General features: G+C 41.5%; 1 protein-coding gene across 1 annotated transcript in view; it reads right to left on the reverse strand.

Moving 5' to 3' along the window:
- Positions 1-12,030: 12,030 nt before the first annotated feature.
- The window catches only part of LOC126282396 (uncharacterized), a 43,781-nt gene continuing 32,944 nt past the window's right edge, over positions 12,031-22,867 (reverse strand). The window contains exons 3-4 of the mRNA XM_049982054.1: positions 18,283-18,450; positions 12,031-12,161 (exon numbers count right to left, since the gene is read on the reverse strand). Coding sequence (XP_049838011.1) covers positions 12,039-12,161; positions 18,283-18,450 — 291 coding nt within the window. The 3' untranslated portion in view covers positions 12,031-12,038. The remainder of the gene's footprint in view (positions 12,162-18,282; positions 18,451-22,867) is intronic.

Here is a 22,867-nt window from a genome sequence, read left to right on the forward strand (position 1 = left end):
GGTCTGAGAAAGTGGAGCGGACGTATAGAGGGATTCAGCTGTCCCTATCGACGAAATTTTATGCAGCCCGCAAAGTTATGTTTGCCCTTCAAAAACCAAACGCAAGATTTTCATATTCTCTCACTCCCTAAGAGCAGATTATTAGTCTACAGACAAAATGAACTAAGCCTTTATGTATGAAATTTAATGTACTTAAATTTTGTATCGGGAAACGTTTTCGCAACAGGCCCCGTTTCTAGAGCTACTCAACACAAACGCACCCCCATTCTCGCACTTAGCCGCCACCTGTCAGGTTTTCTAGTCTGTTGTTTATGGCACTCCGTCCTACCACTAAAAAAAATTTGCGATTGCACACATTATTTCCCACGTTCAACCTTTTTTAGTCTACTTCGACTAGCCTTATTATGCCACCGGCGTAGTCCAGCTGTTACAGACAGTAAAACTGATTTCTGAATAAATGTTACCTAACAATTTTGTGAATTTTGACAGCATGAAATAAAAATTTATATCTTTGTAGTGCTCTGGCCTTCTAACAACGAAAGTCTGTGCCTTTAAAGGTTAACTTTGGATCAAATAGACAATGTAGTTAGATTTGGTCACGTTCAGATTAATAATGTTAACGGAATAGCAGATTATGCTGTTGGTGTAATAGCCCAGTCATTAGAAATAAAAGAAAAGTCGAACGTAGAAAACAGTTCGTATAAGTGCAAATTTTTGTACAGTGGTAGGAGGGTGTGAGAGGAACAACATACCAGAAATACTGACTGGTGAGGGATGGGTGTGGAGCTGTAAGTCCATTTGAAGGTCACCTTTATACGTTTGTATTGAATAACTCGAAAACTGTGGCCTCCAGAAAAAACGTATCCCAGTGCAGAATATAACTATATTAAGTTTCCTGTTCATTTTTCTTTCTATAGGATCAATAGTTTCAGCGTAGCGAGCGAGAGAACGTGTATATCTCGAGCGTAGATCTTGAAGGCCAGAGCATAAAACGACATCGCTAGGGGCAGCTGAATCACTCCGGCTACTTTCATACTGTTATTAAACAACAGAACGGGTGTTACGTTCTCTGCTGGTTGCGCTATTTGGCTAACGGTATAGGCTAAATTTATTCCCCAGACGATATAACGATGTTCGTTAGATATGGGAATGGAACAGTTTCTGTCAGTTCGACCGCAGATAATCATGATAGCGCATCAGTGGTTTATTTATTTCACCTCGCAAGTTAGGTTATCCTGGTCCTCTCTTAAGCCAAATCAGACGTTTTTAGTAAGTTAACGTGACAATATGTGTAGTACGTTCTACAGTACGTAATAATAATAATAATAATAATAATAATAATAATAATAATAATAATAATAATACAGAAGTGCGTCACACTGACATTAAGGAAAAAGGAAAATTTCTTAAGTGAATCCGCGCGGGATTAGCCGAGCAGTCAGGGGCGCAGCAGTCATGGACTGCGCGGCTGATCCCGGCGGAGGTTCGAGTCCTCCCTCGGGAATGGGTGTGTCCGTTTGTCCTTAGGATAAGCTCAGGGACTGATGATCTTAGCAGTTAAGTCCCATAAGATTTCACACACATTTGAACATTCTTAAGTGAAGGCATCCAAAGGCCACATGGACAAGCTATCAAGTATTGCGATCCAGGAATCTATGTATTATGCAGCTGGGCAACATCTAGCATGGACAAGTAAAAATTACGGTGAGAAAAATTTTGAAAAGAAATATGAATGGCGGTGATACCAATAAGGTACTTAATATCCAAGACAGCGTTCGACTAACCATTCAACTTTGTAAAAATGTTCCGGTACAATCACAGGCAGCCTCGGATTGGAATGGATGTTACGGAAAGGCCCAACCTTACGAATAAAGAACTACGAATAGGAACATCGAATGTAAGAACACTATGCGCTGCAGGACAGACAAAGATATTTGATGAAGAACTAACGGAATAGAAGATGGATATCACAGCTCTGCAGGTGATAAGATGGCCTGGCCAAGGCATGCGCAGATAGAGAAACTATACAATAATATACCATAACATGGGCATCTTGTATTTGGGACAGGAGTTGCGGAACATGATAAAATTATGGTCAATGTGATGACACTCGAATGTGTCAATGCAAGGATATGCTGCATAAGAATCAAAGGTAAATACAGAAACATCTTATTAGTAAGTGTCCATGCCCCAACTAAGGACAAGAAGGAAAACATAAAAGATTAGTACTATGACACATTAGACCAGGTTACCAGTATGACATCAAAATTGTGCTGGGAGACTTAAGTGCCAAAATAGGACAAGAACACCAATGGAAATCATATATAGGAACGTTCAGCTTGCACTCTAAATCAAACGATAATGGTAAAAGGCTCATCAACTTCGCCACAGATAAATACATGAAAAAAGTCAGTACATCATTACTCAACAAAGACATACGTAAAGCAACATGGACATCACCGGATGGGCTAACTAGGAATCAAATAGACCATGTGTTGACAGACAAAAAAGTGAAGAGGCAGTAACAGATCTTAGGAAAATGAGAAGGTCTGAGACAGGATCGAACCATTCTCTTGTGCTAATACAAATGAAACAATCATTACCAAAGTAACCAAGTATAAGAAACTGTGGCAAAAGGACTCAAATGTAGATGTGAGTAGGCTAAAAGAAGAGGAGGTGAACAAACAGTTCGAGATTAAGCTTAGAAATAAATTCACTGACTTAGAGAATGAAAACAATAGGAAATAAGATGAAGATATCAATACAAAATGGAACAAGATAGCAACAGTTATAAAGGAGACAGAACTGGAACTATGGAGAGATAATAAGAGCGATATCAAGTGCAAACCATGGTTCAACGAAACATCCTGAAAAACAATTCAGGCCAGCGAGACAGCCAGACAGGCAGTGACTAGCAATAACAAACATGAAAGCCAGATAAAATACAGGACAGCCGCGAGAGAAATGAAGAGAAGAATCAGGTGAGAGAAAAGATCATTTAAAAATAAACAGACAGAGAAGGCAGGGGAGGACTATAACCAGAGCAATAGTAAACAATTTTACAGGACTAGGAGAAGCTATAGAAAGGAGTACAGTGGTAAGCCTGTGATAATGAAGCATTAGAGTGGAAAACGGATCACTACAAATGAAGGGAACCTTGATAACTGGCGGAGATACTTCAAAAAACTGCTGAACAACCCGGTAGACACCTACGAAAACGAAAAAAGCACAGAAAACAACCATAACGTACAACCATTACTCGAAGAACCAACTCGGAGAGCGGTGAAGGAGGCAATAAGAAGACTGAAAAATGACCCAGGCATAGACATGATATTAGCAACGCTCATCAAAGAAGGGGGAGACAAGACGTATGAATGTTTAAACCGAAATGATAAAAGAGGTTTGAAAGAAAGAAGTAATGTCGTAGGAATGGAAAACTGCTGCTATATGTCCCATATGCAAGAAGGGAGACAAAATGTTGACACAAAACTATAGAGGGATATCTCTACTATGCATGTGGTATAAAATAACGACAAGTATTATACTGAACAGGCTCAAAACATACACTGAACAAACATTAGATACAACACAAGTAGGGTTCTGAAAGGGTAAGTCAACAACTCACCAAATATTCACTCTAAGATAAGAACTGGGAGCACAATCAGGATACTTTCTGTAAGTTTATAGACTGGAACAAAGCATATGACATCATAGTGAGAGAGGGGACGTGGAGGATAATGGCAGACTGTGGGATATCGGACAAGGTGATAAATCTAACTAAAAAGTTAGAGATGGAATTAAACTGTGACGGTCGGGGTGGCCGAGCGGTTCTTGGCGCTACCGTCTGGAACCACGCGACCGCTACGGTCGCAGGTTCGAATCCTGCCTCGGGCATGGATGTGTGTGATGTCCTTAGGTTAGTAAGGGTTTAATTAGTTCTAAGTTCTAGGGGACTGATGACCTTAGAAGTTAAGTCCCATAATGTTCAGACCCATTTGAACTATTTTGAACCAATTAAACTCTAAAGTGAAAGTATAAGGGGAGTTCTCAGAAACATTTGAGATAAAAACAGCAGTGAGACAGGGAGATATTACATCGCCAACCCTGTTCAATTTGGCACTCATCAACACCCTGCGCAGAGTAACATAAGAATCTGCAGGAGTCATTATAGGTAAAAAGATAAACGTTCTAGCTTTCGCAGATGATATTGTGGTGATAGGAAGGAGTAAGAAGACTTGGAGAAAATGGTAACTGTATTCAGGGAAGAAGCTAAGAAAGTAGGTCTAAGTAAAAATGAAAATAAAACAAAATTCGTGGTAATAGGAAGAACTTAGGACCAAACCATCTAACAATCAGAAGACAGACACATTCACTTACCTCGTTCTCAACATGCACTAACAAAACCTTGTTGTTGTTGTTGTCTTCAGTCCTGAGACTGGTTTGATGCAGCTCTCCATGCTACTCTATCCTGTGCAAGCTGCTTCATCTCCCAGTACCTACTGCAACCTACATCCTTCTGAATCTGCTTAGTGTACTCATCTCTCGGTCTCCCTCTACGATTTTTACCCTCCACGCTGCCCTCCAATGCTAAATTTGTGATCCCTTGGTGCCTCAAAACATGTCCTACCAACCGATCCCTTCTTCTAGTCAAGTTGTGCCACAAACTTCTCTTCTCCCCAATCCTATTCAATACCTCCTCATTAGTTACGTGATCTATCCACCTTATCTTCAGTATTCTTCTATAGCACCACATTTCGAAAGCTTCTATTCTCTTCTTGTCCAAACTAGTTATCGTCCATGTTTCACTTCCATACATGGCTACACTCCAAACAAATACTTTCAGAAACGACTTCCTGATACATAAATCTATATTCGATGTTAACAAATTTCTCTTCTTCAGAAACGCTTTCCTTGCCATTGCCAGTCTACATTTTATATCCTCTCTACTTCGACCATCATCAGTTATTTTACTTCCTAAATAGCAAAACTCCTTTACTACTTTAAGCATCTCATTTCCTAATCTAATTCCTGCAGGATCAACCGATTTAATTTGACTACATTCCATTATCCTCGTTTTGCTTTTGTTGATGTTCATCTTATATCCTCCTTTCAAGGAGCTATCCATTCCGTTCAACTGCTCTTCCAAGTCCTTTGCCGTCTCTGACAGAATTACAATATCATCGGCGAACCTCAAGGTTTTTACTTCGTCTCCATGAATTTTAATACCTACTCCAAATTTTTCTTTTGTTTCCTTTACTGCTTGCTCAATATACAGATTGAATAACATCGGGGAGAGGCTACAACCCTGTCTCACTCCTTTCCCAACCACTGCTTCCCTTTCATGCCCCTCGACTCTTATTACTGCCATCTGGTTTCTGTACAAATTATAAATAGCCTTTCGCTCCCTGTATTTTACCCCTGCCACCTTTAGAATTTGAAAAAGAGTATTCCAGTCAACATTGTCAAAAGCTTTCTCTAAGTCTACAAATGCTAGAAACGTAGGTTTGCCTTTTCTTAATCTTTCTTCTAAGATAAGTCGTAAGGTCAGTATTGCCTCACGTGTTCCAACATTTCGACGGAATCCAAACTGATCCTCCCCGAGGTCTGCATCTACCAGTTTTTCCATTCGTCTGTAAAGAACTCGCGTTAGTATTTTGCAGCCGTGGCTTATTAAACTGATAGTTCGGTAATTTTCACATCTGTCAGCACCTGCTTTCTTTGGGATTGCTCAACAGCTGGTAGAGTTTTGTCATGACTGGCTCTCCCAAGGCCGTCAGTAGTTCTAATGGAATGTTGTCTACTCCGGGGGCCTTGTTTCGACTCAGGTCTTTCAGTGCTCTGTCAAACTCTTCACGCAGTATCGTATCTCCCATTTCGTCTTCATCTACATCCTCTTCTATTTCCATAATATTGTCCTCAAGTACATCGCCCTTGTATAAACCTTCTATATACTCCTTCCACCTTTCTGCCTTCCCTTCTTTGCTTAGAACTGGGCTGCCATCTGAGCTCTTTATATTCATACTCGTGGTTCTCTTCTCTCCAAAGGTCTCTTTAATTTTCCTGTAGGCAGTATCTATCTTACCCCTAGTGAGATAAGCTTCTACATCCTTACATTTGTCCTCTAGCCATCCCTGTTTAGCCATTTTGCACTTCCTGTCGATCTCATTTTTGAGACGTTTGTATTCCTTTTTGCCTGCTTCATTTACTGCATTTTTATATTTTCTCCTTTCATCAATTAAATTCAATATTTCTTCTGTTACCCAAGGATTTCTAGCAGCCCTCGTCTTTGTACCTACTTGATCCACTGCTGCCTTCACTACTACATCCCTCAGAGCTACCCATTCTTCTTCTACTGTATTTCTTTCCCCTATTCCTGTCAATTGTTCCCTTATGCTCTCCCTGAAACTCTGTACAACCTCTGGTTCTTTCAGTTTATCCAGGTCCCATCTCCTTAATTTCTCACATTTATGCAATTTCTTCAGTTTTAATCTACAGGTCATAACCAATAGATTGTGGTCCGAGTCCACATCTGCCCCTGGAAATGTCTTACAACTTAAAACCTGGTTCCTAAATCTCTGTCTTACCATTATATAATCTATTTGATACCTTTTAGTATCTCCAGGGTTCTTCCACGTATACAACCTTCTTTCATGATTCTTAAACCAAGTGTTAGCTATGATTAAGTTGTGCTCTGTGCAAAATTCTATTAGCCGGCTTCCTCTTTCATTTCTTAGCCCCAATCCATATTCACCTACTATGTTTCCTTCTCTCCCTTTTCCTACACTCGAATTCCAGTCACCCATTACTATTAAATTTTCGTCTCCCTTCACTATCTGAATAATTTCTTTTATTTCATCGTACATTTCTTCAATTTCTTCATCATCTGCAGAGCTAGTTGGCATATAAACTTGTACTACTGTAGTAGGTGTGGGCTTCGTATCTATCTTGGCCACAATAATGCGTTCACTCTGCTGTTTGTAGTAGCTTACCCGCATTCCTATATTCCTATTCATTATTAAACCTACTCCTGCATTACCCCTATTTGATTTTGTGTTTATAACCCTGTAGTCACCTGACCAGAAGTCTTGTTCCTCCTGCCACCGAACTTCACTAATTCCCACTATATCTAACTTTAACCTATCCATTTCCCTTTTTAAATTTTCTAACCTACCTGCCCGATTAAGGGATCTGACATTCCACACTCCGATCCGTAGAACGCCAGTTTTCTTTCTCCTGATAACGACATCCTCCTGAGTAGTCCCCGCCCGGAGATCCGAATGGGGGACTATTTTACCTCCGGAATATTTTACCCAAGAGGATGCCATCATCATTTAATCATACAGTAAAGCTGCATGTCCTCGGGAAAAATTACGGCTGTAGTTTCCCCTTGCTTTCAGCCGTTCGCAGTACCAGCACAGCAAGGCCGTTTTGGTTAATGTTGCAAGGCCAGATCAGTCAATCATCCAGACTGTTGCCCCTGCCACTAATGAAAAGGCTGCTGCCCCTCTTCAGGAACCACACGTTTGTCTGGCCTCTCAACAGATACCCCTCCGTTGTGGTTGTACCTACGGTACGGCCATCTGTATCGCTGAGGCACGGAAGCCTCCCCACCAACGGCAAGGTCCATGGTTCATGGGGGGAGGAACAAAACCTTATAGAGCAAGAACTCAAGCCGGGGGGGGGGGGGGGGGAGATCTAGGAGCTATGCATAAAATCGAATCGTAAGATGTAAGCTACTTGCCACACAGGCAAAAATAAGAATATATCGGACCACCCTCAAACCAATATTCTGCTACGCAAGCGAGACATGGACTCTGAAAAGTAAAAAAAGATAAACAGAGAAAAACTCATCACTTTTGGGAAAAAACTGAGAAAAATATATGGACCACTCCAAGAAAATGACCAGTGGACAATAAGGAAAAACAGAGAACATAGACAATTATACATACTACCAGACATGGTAGCGAGTGTGAAAACTAATCGACTCAGGTGTTACGGACATGTCACAAGGAGAGGAGAGAACACGGTAATAAAGGCAATGAACGGATGGAGAAGCCGAAGGAATAAGACCACTGGAGCAGCCGAGAACGAGATGGAAGGATAATACCGTGAGAGACATAGAGATATTGGGTCTGGGAGATGAAGATGCAGCTGGCAGGTACGTGTGGAAGGCTGCACTGAGTGAGGCGGTTTGTATGGTCAGTATAGCATAGACATATGTCGACAGATACAATGCAGGCATCGTGAGCTAAAGTACAGCTGGGTACTCTGGACAGGATGACAAGAAAACTCACGAAAATTCACTTTCACAATGACGTCGATACACTATATGTCCCCAGAAAATCATATGGTAGACGGTTCTTGGATAGGGTGACGCGACAGTGGACGAAGAGAACCTTGCATTGGCAGGCTATGCGAAAGAGAACCAAGAATCAGCCTTGAGTGAAGTCATCAACAGAAGTTTCTCAATACCGGAAAGTTGCACTCTAATGGCAGACAATCTGCGCAGTAAATCGTTGCATGAGCGGTTTTGGCTGAAGATCGAATGCAAAATAGATAAAGAAAAGGCCTGGTCTTGGCTCATCAGCGGAGCCCTGAAGAACGAAAGTGAAGGAATAACTTTGGTTGCCCTGAAAGAATCCGTTGGAGATAACATTACAGAAGCCAGAATTGATAAATCATCAGATTATCCCAAGTACATAATCTGCAAAGAAGGTGAAGAAACAATTTCCCCTACCCTGAACTGTTGGAGGAATATCGCTCAGACTGATTACAAGCACAATGCTATGGCATGAATGATCCTCTGGAACTTACGTCAATATTATTAAAAGCTATCCAGTGTAAATAACAAGACAATAGATTTTTTTTAAATATGGTGCTACAGGAGAATACTGCAGATTAGGTTGGTAAGTTGTGTAACTAATGAAGAGACACCGAATATCATTGCGGAGACAAGGAATTTATGGCACAACTTTATTAGAAGATAGAATCGGTTGGTAGCACACACTCTGAGGCATCAAGGAATCGTCAGTATTGGTATCAATGAGCACGGTGAAGAGAAATTATTGTAGAGGGAGGCAAAGATGGCTACAGTACACAGGTTCAAGCTGATGTAGGCTGCAGTAACCATGCAGAGATAACGAGGCCTTCATAGAATAGACTACCGTGGAGAATTGTATCAAATAAGTCTTTGGACTGAACATCACAACAACATCATTCAATATTTTCGCCTCTGCAAGACCGACGATTAGTTACAGTAAATCTGAATTAAGCGTTTTAGTATCGTAATCAGCTATTTCCATGATGGTGAGAATACTACACGTTTACATGTAGGCACTTCGATAAACAGATAGCGTGCGTTACCGATAGATATTAAAATAACTGCCTATTTTAGATAGTCAATTACTGCAATGACTGCCGTCAATGCCTGCTTACTTATTCCATTTAGATACTTCTTGCCGGTCTACTAGAGAATTTTGTCACGACATGGTATTATTTGGCTTGCACTCTGCACTTTAAAGACGGCAGCTGTCAGTATCAAAACACCTCAGCTGTAGCGGATGCATAATATGACGAATTACAAGTAGTCGACTACCCCCCCCCCCCCCGCCCCCACATTGTCTTATTTTTACTGTGATACGATAGCGATACGGCAGCATCTCAAATTTGCTACTCACTAGAGATTTCTTATGTACTTTTACAGTCGGGCTAAAAAAAAGAAGTAGTATAATCCATGGAAAAGCTGAAGTGAGATGGTGTAACAAACTGTCAGAAAATTTGGACATTTTGCGAGCAACATTGGACAATAAAAGAACAGATATGGCAAAATACTTTCCATGAGTGCCGCCTAATTTAGGTCTGGTTAACATCAACAGCTTGGACCAGCTGGTAAAGGACTCTAGTGTCTCTGCTTTGTAATGAACATCCAACCTCATGGACATGATTACGGATAATGTTCGAAGTGGAACGGAGAGTGGAGTGGAGCCTCTTTAAGTCTTAAAGATCACCTCGAAATCAGAAGCTGTTCTTGGGTTAGGAAATTTCGGTAGGATATCTATCATTATTACCTTGGTATAAATGCCAACCAATTATGGTTAAACTTATTCGTACTTTCACTAGATACGTATCAAGGATAATCCTCTCTGGGAAAATCAGCCAGCCGTGGTACCCAAGCGGTTCTAGGCGCTTCTGTCCGGAATCGCGTGACTGCTACGGTCGCAGGTTCGAATCCTGCCCCGGGCATGGATGTGTGTGATGTCCTTAGGTTAGTTAGGTTTAAGTAGTTCTAAGTTTTAGGGGACTGATGACCTAAGTTTTTAAGTCCCATAGTGCTCAGAGCCATTTGAACCATTTTTTGGAAATATCACAAGAAGAAATAACAATGAGATGTCAACATTTGTTGCTTTTCTGCAGGTTTTTCGTAGCTCAGCAAAAACTTTATCCCAAAATCTTAATAAAATGAAAGTGCTCATCCACATCCGATCCTACTGCTTCATACAGATATCCAAATTTATAAAGCCCTTTCAAGTTTTGAGTGGGACAATAACATTTTTCTAGAAAAACTTCTGTGTTAGCAATAGCTACTTTTTTATTCCCCCTGTGTGTTCTACATACTCTGTCAAAATTTCTGTTTCTGTATTCCGTTCCAGCTACAGTTGGTGTCATTTCAAGATTTGTAGCTGTAGAATTACATTAATTTATTATGTGGTTTAATTCTATCATGATATATCCATACAGATTTTCTTTAATATTTGTACCAATTTACTGGTTGTATTGTCCGAAAACTCCAAAGTTGAATACTAGGCTAAAAATTAAATAAGAAAGCTAGAGGCTTAGCACACGAAGAAAATTATTGTGACTATGGTCATTTATGCTGCAGTCTGATGTCAAAAACTACAGTAGTTTCTACAGGAATGTAACCATGAGCCACATAATTAAATTTAGTTGTTGCTACGGCCAGAATCATTGTGTATTTTGTCGAGTATTTCATCTCTATTTGTAACAAACAACTTCATTTATTATCTTTCTCCTTGAAAGCAGGTGTGAAATGGACCTAAATTTGTCGTAGATTTCTTATGGTTTCATTCTTTGTTGGGGCAGTGTTGTCTTAAGATGGAAGAAGAAACTGGGTACATTACCTGTCTGCAAATCTTGTACATCTATACTCCAGAAACCATCGTATGTGGATGAGTATATTTAATCTTAATGATTTGTGTGCAATGTTTTTGAGGCGTTAAGTTTTATACCACATTCAGTCTAGCTGGAGAAACAGACAACTGGTCTTTATTTCGGATTCGATTTACATCGGCACCACTTCTCTATCTCGCTAGCTATGTCTCCAATTGTTGTACCCCCCGAGATGCTAAAAATATATTCTCAGTTACGAATATGGACAGCCATCAGCTGTGTAATGGAATGACGACAACGAAAATTTGCGCCGGGCATGGACTCAAACTTCCAAATGTAGTCAGCCATGTGTCCACAATCATACATGTCTGAAGGAACATTGCATAGAATAATACAGGCACTGCAATATCTTATCGTATTGTACAATAGTGTTAGACTACTCTTCAAGAACAAAAATTAAGTAACAATTTTTTTTTAAAAAAAAGAAGTTTTATTCTAGCCGAAGATTGAGACATATCACTTAAGAGCAAGTTCGAAGTATCACTGTTGAAGTGCATTGTAATGTGTTTCATCTATCGTGTTTCATCTATCGCTTGTAAACATTGGGCCCCATCAGTTTCTCTATAACTTCTGCGTATTCCTTCTCGCCCTGTGCAACTTTTGCTAGATATTAAGACATATTCTGTCATTACTATTTACTTGGTAGTATGATATTCCCTTGTCAACACAAAAAACAGCATCTCACTCGCCGCCTCGACAGCGAGGTTCGATATTGATGCGTTCGATGTATAACTACCGTCGCGCACACACAACTTCAATACCCATGGCACCTTCCAAATTACCATTACTCCTGAGTTCCATATCAACACCTGACATCAGCAGAGCATGGAGGAACGCTTCCTTCTCCTGTGCTACTCAAGGAAGTTGTCGCCTGCTACCAGTGAGTCGACAACAGCAGACAACGGAACAAGCAGGCGGATGCAACGACAACGGCCACCGGAGCACCTAAGGAAGCGGCAGGGTGCGCCTAAGAACTGGGGAAAGACAGAGTGCATTGCGAAATGTGGCATTCATAAACAGAGGTTATTTCTGTTTAGAATCTGTTTCAATTAGTTGGTGTATGCTAGTAACAGATAGGTGGGAAACAAGTTATGTCACAATAATAATCGCTTACAAAGATGTGATAGTAGGTACAGTATTTATTAGTTGTAGAAACAGATAATGGGGAGTAGTGTTGAGTTGGATGTAATAATGCATATCATATATATATATATATATATATATATATATATATATATATATATATATATATATATTACTTCACAACATCCCTTTTTTTCATCTCATACTAATCGTCCTGGGATGAATGAGGTATCGCTGGTAAGGTATCTTAAGCGTCTTCTGACACTGAAAACCGATTTTGCACCAAAACATGTTATTTGTGGAAAATTTTAACATAAAAGAGACTTTAAACTATCACAGGCGAAACAGCATCTTGGATGCCTAGCTTCGTACCCATATTTTACGAAACTAACTAATTAATCACCAGTACGAGAGTCGCTTTCCATAGTCACTTATTATTAATACAATTTTATTTGCTTTAAAGTAGTTATGAACTGTATAACTTGTGTGCAGAATCGTCATAGATGACAACAGTGACCACTGCGGTAGGCCCTTACCTCTGCCGTCGTACAAGTTGACTTTTCTATATGAATATACTTTCCGAAACGACAAATATATTTGTCAGCGTCGCCGTGAATTGCGATTTACCTATTGGTACTATGACCCAATGTGCTTGCACAAAGTACGTTGAGTTAGTAAAATCTCAACACACGTCTCAACATACGGTGCATGGGGGCTTAATTAAATAAAATGCAAATATTTTTAATTTTAGTAGCTGTTTGTCCGGTTACGCAGTCTCGTAACCAGTTTGCCCTGAATTATGTTAGTACGCAATCTGACTGTATAGAATAACAATAACGAATGAAAGGAAATTTGCGTTAACACAATTAATTAATTAAGTCCCCAGCAACTATAAAAGCTACGAAAGAACAAGGCACAAGTGTAACTGATCTGTGTGTAGAAGTATGATTCAACGTACACATCTGGCACGGTTCTTCCTCAATACGACAAGATGCTTTAAACACCATTTACTATGAAGTAATTAAAAACAACCCAGAAATACTATGATTGCACATAGAAACCAGAATTACACTCTAATAAATGAACACAAGCCAGATGCTTTGTTGACTAAACCTGTGAGCAAGAGGCATTGTTATTTACGAAATTCAAAATACAAAAATGCTTTACTTAGCTCATATACATTGACGAAAAATACACTTTGATCATTACAACATCCCCAATCGAATAACATATGGTGTCTTGCCCAACAGAACAACTGCACACGACATGCTCACAACTAGTACTCTATCGACAGCGTCTCAACAAGCACTGATCACGCCTACCTCGAAACTACAACTGCCCACAGCAACTTCTCAGCAAGCACTGCCAGTGGAGGCGGCTGAATAATACTCTTTGGCGCAATCTCTGGCGCTGTGACTCAGTGTAGCCACCTTTCAACGGTTAGAGCTTATTGTGGCCTTAGTTATATAAGAGGGAAGAAGCAAACACTACATTCCAACACGTACACTTCACATTGATTTTTGTTCGTTTTTCTCGTTAAACTTCTATTCAACAACATGTAAATATAGATATTAAAGTCGAAAGTTAGATAATATAAGCAAAAGTGTATGGAATTCTATATACAAAGATGTATAATAAATACATGACTATTATTTCTTATTATTCGGTGCATTTCTAAAGATTTTTCGTCGTAAGCCGTCTTCTCTTATCCCAACGACTACACTTATTTAAAACTATAAAAGTGCGAAAGTTTCGCACGGGTCTCCCGTTTGTATCATTAGTTGTTGATGTAAACAAAAGGTTGCTCTTGATAGTAATAATTTGTGTGGAATAATTTAAATTGTAGGTGTTTAAATTGCAGGTAAAAGGCTGCAATGTGATAGTCCGCCTCCGCAGTTGAGTGGTGTGAACGTGGGAACCTGGGTTCGATCCAGGGTATTCCCAGGGCTTTTTCGTTCGTGGGAGAACGGGTACGGGTTCGCTAGACTCGTGAGGCCAACTCAGGAGCTTCTCGGTCGATTAGTAATGGCTCCAGTGTCAAGAAGCCCCACAACGACCAGGAGAACGGTGAGCTGATCACAGCGTCCCTCCACAACCCTTGCAGTAACGCCATAGGCAGAGGATGGCACGGTCGTCAGTCGGGTCTACTTGGACTGTCTGGACCTCACCTTATCTACAATGTAATAAGTCAGTGTGCTAACCTACTTCTGACACCGTCCTTTGTCTGGCTGTTCTCTGTAATCTTGCTTCCTAGATAGGAAGCTTCTTCCGGTTCTGCCAGTACTATATAGTTCCCAAAACCGTTATCAAACAATTAGTTACTCTTCTTGTAGTCAACGCTGACCGTGGTGAAGTACTCCGGTATCATTACTCTGCGCAGGCTCTCCTTGGCGTAGCTCATGGCATTGGCCGCTCGGACCTCTACAGCCTGTTCGTCGATTTTCAATGTGCAAATGACAGCATCCTCATGAATAGCCTATACAATGCAATGCGTGACTTCAGAATCCCTGAGAAGCTAGTGAGAATGTTGCAAGCTTATATGGAAGGGTCAAAGGCGACACTACGTTTCCGAGGAGCTACATCAGAAATATTCGAGATTGAGACACTCCTCAGATAAGGGGATGCTCTCTCGTGTGTTCTGTTCAATGTCATCTTAGAGAAAGTAATAAAAGAGTGTAGCCAACAGGAGTGGGTTGGAGTAGAGATGGACGGTAACTTCAGTTGTCTCGCATATGCAGATGACATAATACTACTAAGTGAATCAAAGCACGAGTTGAAAGAAATATACCAGAAAATGAACAGTTATGCACAAAAGGGAGGGCTGAAAGTGAATCGATATAAAACAGAGTTCATGCAATTAGGAAGAAGACAAGAGCAGGAAGAATTTCTTGATACAGATGGTAAGAGGTTCAAGAGAGTACACCAGTTCAAATACTTAGGATCTTGGTTTACCATCGACAACAACATGAAAATGGACATCAAGGAAAGAATAGCAGTGGGAATGAAATGCATGCATTCCCTCAGAGAGACGCTCGGCTCTAAATTGATATCAGTGAACACTTAGATGAAAATCTACAACACAGTGATATGCTGAGCAGTAATGTACGGTTCAGAAATATGGAGCATGACTAAGTGAGAAAGGAAAGACTATTATCATTTGAAAGAAGAGTAATGAGGAAGATTTGGGGACCAGTTTTAGATAACAGAGAGTGGAGGCGGAGGAAAAAAGAGGAAATCTACCTTCTGATGCGACAACCAACTATCATACAGAAGATAGAGAGCAAAAGAATACAATAGGTTGGCCATGTAGACCGTATGCCAGATGTAAGACAAGTGAAGATGGCACTAGCGGGGAAACCAAACACCAAACGCCCCATTGGACGACCAAGGTAGCGCTGGATGGACCACCTGGCGAAGGACCTAGCAGCCCTGGGAACTGAAGACACGTGGAGGAACCGGGCACAAAACAGGAAGGAATGGAGGCAGTTTGTGGAGCAGCGCGTGGTCTGCAGGGCCTGTGATCGCTGAATATCTATCTATACCTATCTTTCTTTCTACTGCTCCTCATCATCTTTGTGTTGGCTCCCCTTCATCCACAATTTATGCCCAATATGTTATCCATTTCTACCGACATGTCCTTTAAGTATCCGTTACCTTCATACTACCAGTTGTAACAGAACAAGAGATGTCGGCCACGGTTGGCTGGTCTCCAGCCACCCATCCAGTGGGCTCCAGGTACTTCTCCAGGATTCCCAAAGCCTCGCGTATGGCTGCTTTAGCGTCAGCGTCCAAGCTTCTTTTCCCAAAGAAAATGATCGTTGTTGTTGTTGTTGTCTTCAGTCCTGAGACTGGTTTGATGCAGCTCTCCATGCTACTCTATCCTGTGCAAGCTGCTTCATCTCCCAGTACCTACTGCAACCTACATCCTTCTGAATCTGCTTAGTGTACTCATCTCTCGGTCTCCCTCTACGATTTTTACCCTCCACGCTGCCCTCCAATGCTAAATTTGTGATCCCTTGGTGCCTCAAAACATGTCCTACCAACCGATCCCTTCTTCTAGTCAAGTTGTGCCACAAACTTCTCTTCTCCCCAATCCTATTCAATACCTCCTCATTAGTTACGTGATCCATCCACCTTATCTTCAGTATTCTTCTGTAGCACCACATTTCGAAAGTTTCTATTCTCTTCTTGTCCAAACTAGTTATCGTCCATGTTTCACTTCCATACATGGCTACACTCCAAACAAATACTTTCAGAAACGACTTCCTGATACATAAATCTATATTCGATGTTAACAAATTTCTCTTCTTCAGAAACGCTTTCCTTGCCATTGCCAGTCTACATTTTATATCCTCTCTACTTCGACCATCATCAGTTATTTTACTTCCTAAATAGCAAAACTCCTTTACTACTTTAAGCATCTCATTTCCTAATCTAACTCCTGCAGCATCACCCGATTTCATTTGACTACATTCCATTATCCTCGTTTTGCTTTTGTTAATGTTCATCTTATATCCTCCTTTCAAGACACTGTCCATTCCGTTCAACTGCTCTTCCAAGTCCTTTGCCGTCTCTGACAGAATTACAATGTCATCGGCGAACCTCAAAGTTTTTACTTCGTCTCCATGAATTTTAATACCTACTCCAAATTTTTCTTTTGTTTCCTTTACTGCTTGCTCAATATACAGATTGAATAACATCGGGGAGAGGCTACAACCCTGTCTCACTCCTTTCCCAACCACTGCTTCCCTTTCATGCCCTTCGACTCTTATTACTGCCATCTGGTTTCTGTACAAGTTATAAATAGCCTTTCGCTCCCTGTATTTTACCCCTGCCACCTTTAGAATTTGAAAAAGAGTATTCCAGTCAACATTGTCAAAAGCTTTCTCTAAGTCTACAAATGCTAGAAACGTAGGTTTGCCTTTTCTTAATCTTTCTTCTAAGATAAGTCGTAAGGTCAGTATTGCCTCACGTGTTCCAACATTTCGACGGAATCCAAACTGATCCTCCCCGAGGTCTGCATCTACCAGTTTTTCCATTCGTCTGTAAAGAACTCGCGTTAGTATTTTGCAGCCGTGGCTTATTAAACTGAAAGTTCGGTAATTTTCACATCTGTCAGCACCTGCTTTCTTTGGGATTGGAATTATTATATTCTTCTTGAAGTCTGAGGGTATTTCGCCTGTCTCATACATCTTGCTCACCAGCTGGTAGAGTTTTGTCATGACTGGCTCTCCCAAGGCCGTCAGTAGTTCTAATGGAATGTTGTCTACTCCGGGGGCCTTGTTTCGACTCAGGTCTTTCAGTGCTCTGTCAAACTCTTCACGCAGTATCGTATCTCCCATTTCGTCTTCATCTACATCCTCTTCTATTTCCATAATATTGTCCTCAAGTACATCGCCCTTGTATAAACCTTCTATATACTCCTTCCACCTTTCTGCCTTCCCTTCTTTGCTTAGAACTGGGCTGCCATCTGAGCTCTTGATATTCATACACGTGGTTCTCTTCTCTCCAAAGGTCTCTTTAATTTTCCTGTAGGCAATATCTATCTTACCCCTAGTGAGATAAGCTTCTACATCCTTACATTTGTCCTCTAGCCATCCCTGTTTAGCCATTTTGCACTTCCTGTCGATCTCATTTTTGAGACGTTTGTATTCCTTTTTGCCTGCTTCATTTACTGCATTTTTATATTTTCTCCTTTCATCAATTAAATTCAATATTTCTTCTGTTACCCAAGGATTTCTAGCAGCCCTCGTCTTTGTACCTACTTTATCCTCTGCTGCCTTCACTACTACATCCCTCAGAGCTACCCATTCTTCTTCTACTGTATTTCTTTCCCCTATTCCTGTCAATTGTTCCCTTATGCTCTCCCTGAAACTCTGTACAACCTCTGGTTCTTTCAGTTTATCCAGGTCCCATCTCCTTAATTTCCCACATTTTTGCAGTTTCTTCATCCACAATTTATGCCCAATATGTTATCCATTTCTACCGACATGTCCTTTAAGTATCCGTTACCTTCATACTACCAGTTGTAACAGAACAAGAGATGTCGGCCACGGTTGGCTGGTCTCCAGCCACCCATCCAGTGGGCTCCAGGTACTTCTCCAGGATTCCCAAAGCCTCGCGTATGGCTGCTTTAGCGTCAGCGTCCAAGCTTCTTTTCCCAAAGAAAATGATCGGGGTCTGTAAAAAGCCAGGAGTATCAGCCAAGTGACAAACTGATTCGTCAATATAAGATTAATCTATCATATATCTTTGAATGAGTTTCTAATAATAATATATTGTATCAATAATTTTAACAGGTTTTGATCTTATACACGGGACGTTCAATAAGTAATGCAACACTTTTTTTCTGAAAGCGAGTTGGTTTTATGCAGGATTTCATTACACCATATTATTCGCCACTCTTTTGGCAACAAAAATCTATTTTTGAACATAACCTCCTTCCAATGCGATGGCCTTACACCACTTTTCTGGGAGCACCTGTATGCCAGCACTCATGGTACCATATTACAGGTCGACGTCGCTTCCAACGTCTTGCTGCATCAATAACCTCCCCGTCGTCCATGTAGTGCTTCCCGCAAAGTGCATCCTTCATTGGGTCAAACTGGTGGAAGTGGGAAGATGCGAGATCCGAGCTGTATGGTGGATGAGGAAGAACAGTCCAGTGAAGTTTATGAGTCCCTCTAGGGTGCGCAAATTTGTGTGAGGCCTTGCATTATCAAGGAGACGTTCGTTTGCATGTTTGTAGCACAGTACACTTCAGAAGTGATCGTTTCACCATGAGAGGGACATCAAATACAATAACGCCTTCATAATCTCAGATTACCGTCTCCGTGACTCTACCGGCTGAGGGTGCGGCTTTGAATTTTTTATTCGAAGGAGAGGTGGTGCAGTGCCATTTCATGGAGTGCCGTTTTGTTTCCAGTTCGAAGTGATGAGCCCCTGTTTCATAGCCTGCGACGATGTTAGACAAAAATTGTCACATCGGCCTCGTAACGCTCGGGCGACTTCGCACAGATGGTCCTTCGTTGCTCTTTATGGTCTTCTGTTAGGCGGTAAGGAACCCAGCGGGCACACACCTCTGAGTACCCCAACTGATGGACGAGTGTGTCAGCACTACCAATACAGACGTCCGGCTGTGCAGCGACGTGTTTGATCGTAATCCATGGATCACCTAGAATAAGAGTGTCCGCACGTTCCAACATTGAAGAAGTCACAGCTGCGTGCTGTACACCTGCGATGCTCCAGTTTTCCGCTAAAAGAAACTCATTGAGACCTCTTTGTTTGGAATGCAACTCCGTTACAGACGTCGTTCTGAAGGCTACGTATAGCGCCGCATCTATCGGAACTTCATGAAACTGTCGGGGCTGAAGCGGGAGTATTCCACGATGTCCCACAACAAATTCCGCTTTTATTTCAATAGAAATCGGCCGAGAAAAAAAGTTTTGTATTACTTATTGAACGTTCCTCGTATGTTGCTGGTACCCTCAGCCTATTTCCTTTCATTTGTTGTTAGTTTAAAATTGATGTTATACAGAGAACTTTTGCAAGGAGGAGATGTTTTCTGAAACACGTATTGTATTAATATTTTAGTTACTTACAATGAACTATTGTATAAAAGAGAGCAGATCACAAAGAATGTCAACAGCAATAAATATAAAATTTGAAATCTAAAATCAGGGTAATCGACTATGGGCTATTAATGAGAATGTAGATATTGATGCTCAAAAGAAGATTTTTAAAACTATACGGATCTAACCAGTATGTGGATCAAAATAGTATGAAGGGAACACAATGTTGACTGGAATATTCTCTGTCAAATTCTGAAGGTGGCAGGGATCAAATAGACGGAACGAAAGGCTATTTAAAATTTGTGCAGAAAGCAAATGGGAGTTATAAGAGTCAAGTGGCATGAAAGGGAAGCAGTGGTTGGAAAGGCAGTGAGACAGGTTTGTAGCCTATCCGCAACGTTATTCAATCTGTACACTGAGCAAGTAGTAAAGAAAACAATAGAAAATCTGGGGTAGGATTTAAAATCCATGGAGACGAAATACAAACTATTAGGTTTGCTGATAACATTGTAATTCTGTCAGACACAGCAAAGGACTTGGAATAGCAGTTGAACGGAATGGACAGTGTCTTGAAAGGAGGACATAAGATGAACATCAACAAAAGCAAAACGAGGATTATGGAATGTAGTCGAAGTAAGTTGGGTGATGCTGAGGGAATTAATTTAGAACATGAGACACTTAAATTAGTAAAGAATTTCTGCTATTTGGGGAGCAAAATAATTGATGATGGTCGAAGTAGAGAGGATATAAAATGTAGAGTGGCAATGGCAAAGAAGGCGTTTCTGAAGAAGAGAAATTTGTTAAAATCGAGGATAGGTTTAAGTATCAGGAAGTAGTTTCTGAAAGTATTTGTATATAGATGTAGTCATATATGTAAGTGAAACATGGACGATAAATAGTTTAGACAAGAAGAGAATATAGGCTTCGGAAGTGTGGAGCGGAATGCTGAAGATGAGATGGATAGGAGGTAATAAACAGAATTTTTGAGAAGAGGAATTTGTCGCACAACTTGATTAGAGGAAGAGATCGGTTGGTAGGACACGTTCTGAAGCATCAAGGGATCATCAGTTTAGTATTGGAGGGCAGCGAAGAGGGAAAAAATCGTAGAGGGAGACCAAGAGATGAATAGACTAAGCAGACTCAGAAGGATGTAGGTTGCAGTAGGTACATCGAGATGAAGAAGCTTGCACAGGGTAGGCTAACATGGAGAGCTGCATAAAACCAGTCTCTGGACTGAAGACCACAACAACAGCAATGAAGAGAACCGTTTGGGCAACGGTGGTACATTTCTGTTTAAGAACTGTCACAAACGTCTGACCGCTGTGGCCGAGCGCTTTTTAGGCGCTTCAGTCTGGAGCCGCGCGACCGCTACGGTCGCAGGTTCGAATCCTGCCTCGGGCATGGATGTGTGTGATGTCCTTAGGTTGGTTAGGTTTAAGGAGTTCCAAGTTCTAGGGGACTGATGACCTCAGATGTTAAGTCCCATAGTGCTAAGAGCCATTTGAACCATTTTAGCACAAACGATTACATTACACTGAGCCAGACTTGCATGTGAAGGCTGTTGTTGTTGTTGTAGTCTTAAGTTCTAAGATTCTTTTGATGCGGTTCTTGACGCTTCTATGCCCTGTGCAGATCGTCTCATCTTTGCATAACTATTTCAAGCTACATACTATTGAACCTGCTTACTGCGATGGTTCGTATCAGAGTCACACTGACTGTTAATTCAATGGTTCTATGAGGACCTAAACAACACGTAGAGGAGGCTTGCCAAGTTGACATCACAATTTACTTTTGCAAGATGCATAACATATGGAAGAAAAGCAAAGTTATAGTAATCCGTAACATGGGGAAAGAACAAAGTGATCTGTAAAATTACAGACTCGTCTCTATCCAAATCAACACACTGCCTGTGTAAGAACCACTATTTCTTAGGAAGAAATTAGAATTCTATTAATACCGTCAGCTGCCGACGGGCGTTGATATATGTCAATGGGAAGAGGTGAAAATGTGTGCCCCGACCGGGACTCGAATCCGAGATGTCCTGCTTACATGGCAGACTCTCGATGCAACTGAGTCACCGAGGGCACGGAGAACAGTGCGACTGCAGGGACTATCTCGCGCACGCCTCCCGCGAGACCCACATTCTCACCTTGTATGTACACACACTACATTCGTAGTGTCCCATCCCAACACACTCATTACTCATGGAAGACATGTCCGAAAGAACAGACACCATATCTATATGAGTATATAGTTCTGGCAATACCGGCCATGACCTCCTTCTTCTGTGCGGATGTACACATAGTCCCCCAACTCTTACGGGAGTGTGTTGGGGTGGGACACTACGAATGTAGTGTTTGGAGATGCAAGGTGAGAATGTGGGTCTCGCTAGAGGCGTGCGCGAGATAGTCCCTGCAGTCGCACTATTCTCTGTGCCCCCGGTGGCTCAGATGGCTAGAGCGTCTGCCTTGTAAAGTGGAGATCCCGGGTTCGCGTCCCGCTCGGTGCACACATTTTCACCTGCCCTTTGATATACACTCCTGGAAATTGAAATAAGAACACCGTGAATTCATTGTCCCAGGAAGGGGAAACTTTATTGACACATTCCTGGGGTCAGATACATCACATGATCACCCTGACAGAACCACCGGCACATAGACACAGGCAACAGAGCATGCACAATGTCGGCACTAGTACAGTGTATATCCACCTTTCGCAGCAATGCAGGCTGCTATTCTCCCACGGAGACGATCGTAGAGATGCTGGATGTAGTCCTGTGGAACGGCTTGCCATGCCATTTCCACCTGGCGCCTCAGTTGGACCAGCGTTCGTGGTGGACGTGCAGACCACGTGAGACGCCGCTTCATCCAGTCCCAAACATGCTCAATGGGGGACAGATCCGGAGATCTTGCTGGCCAGGGTAGTTGACTTACACCTTCTAGAGAACGTTGGGTGGCACGGGATACATGCGGACGTGCATTATCCTGTTGGAACAGCAAGTTCCCTTGCCGGTCTAGGAATGGTAG

Source organism: Schistocerca gregaria, chromosome 7 (assembly GCF_023897955.1).
Source record: "Schistocerca gregaria isolate iqSchGreg1 chromosome 7, iqSchGreg1.2, whole genome shotgun sequence".
NCBI lineage: Eukaryota > Metazoa > Arthropoda > Insecta > Orthoptera > Acrididae > Schistocerca > Schistocerca gregaria.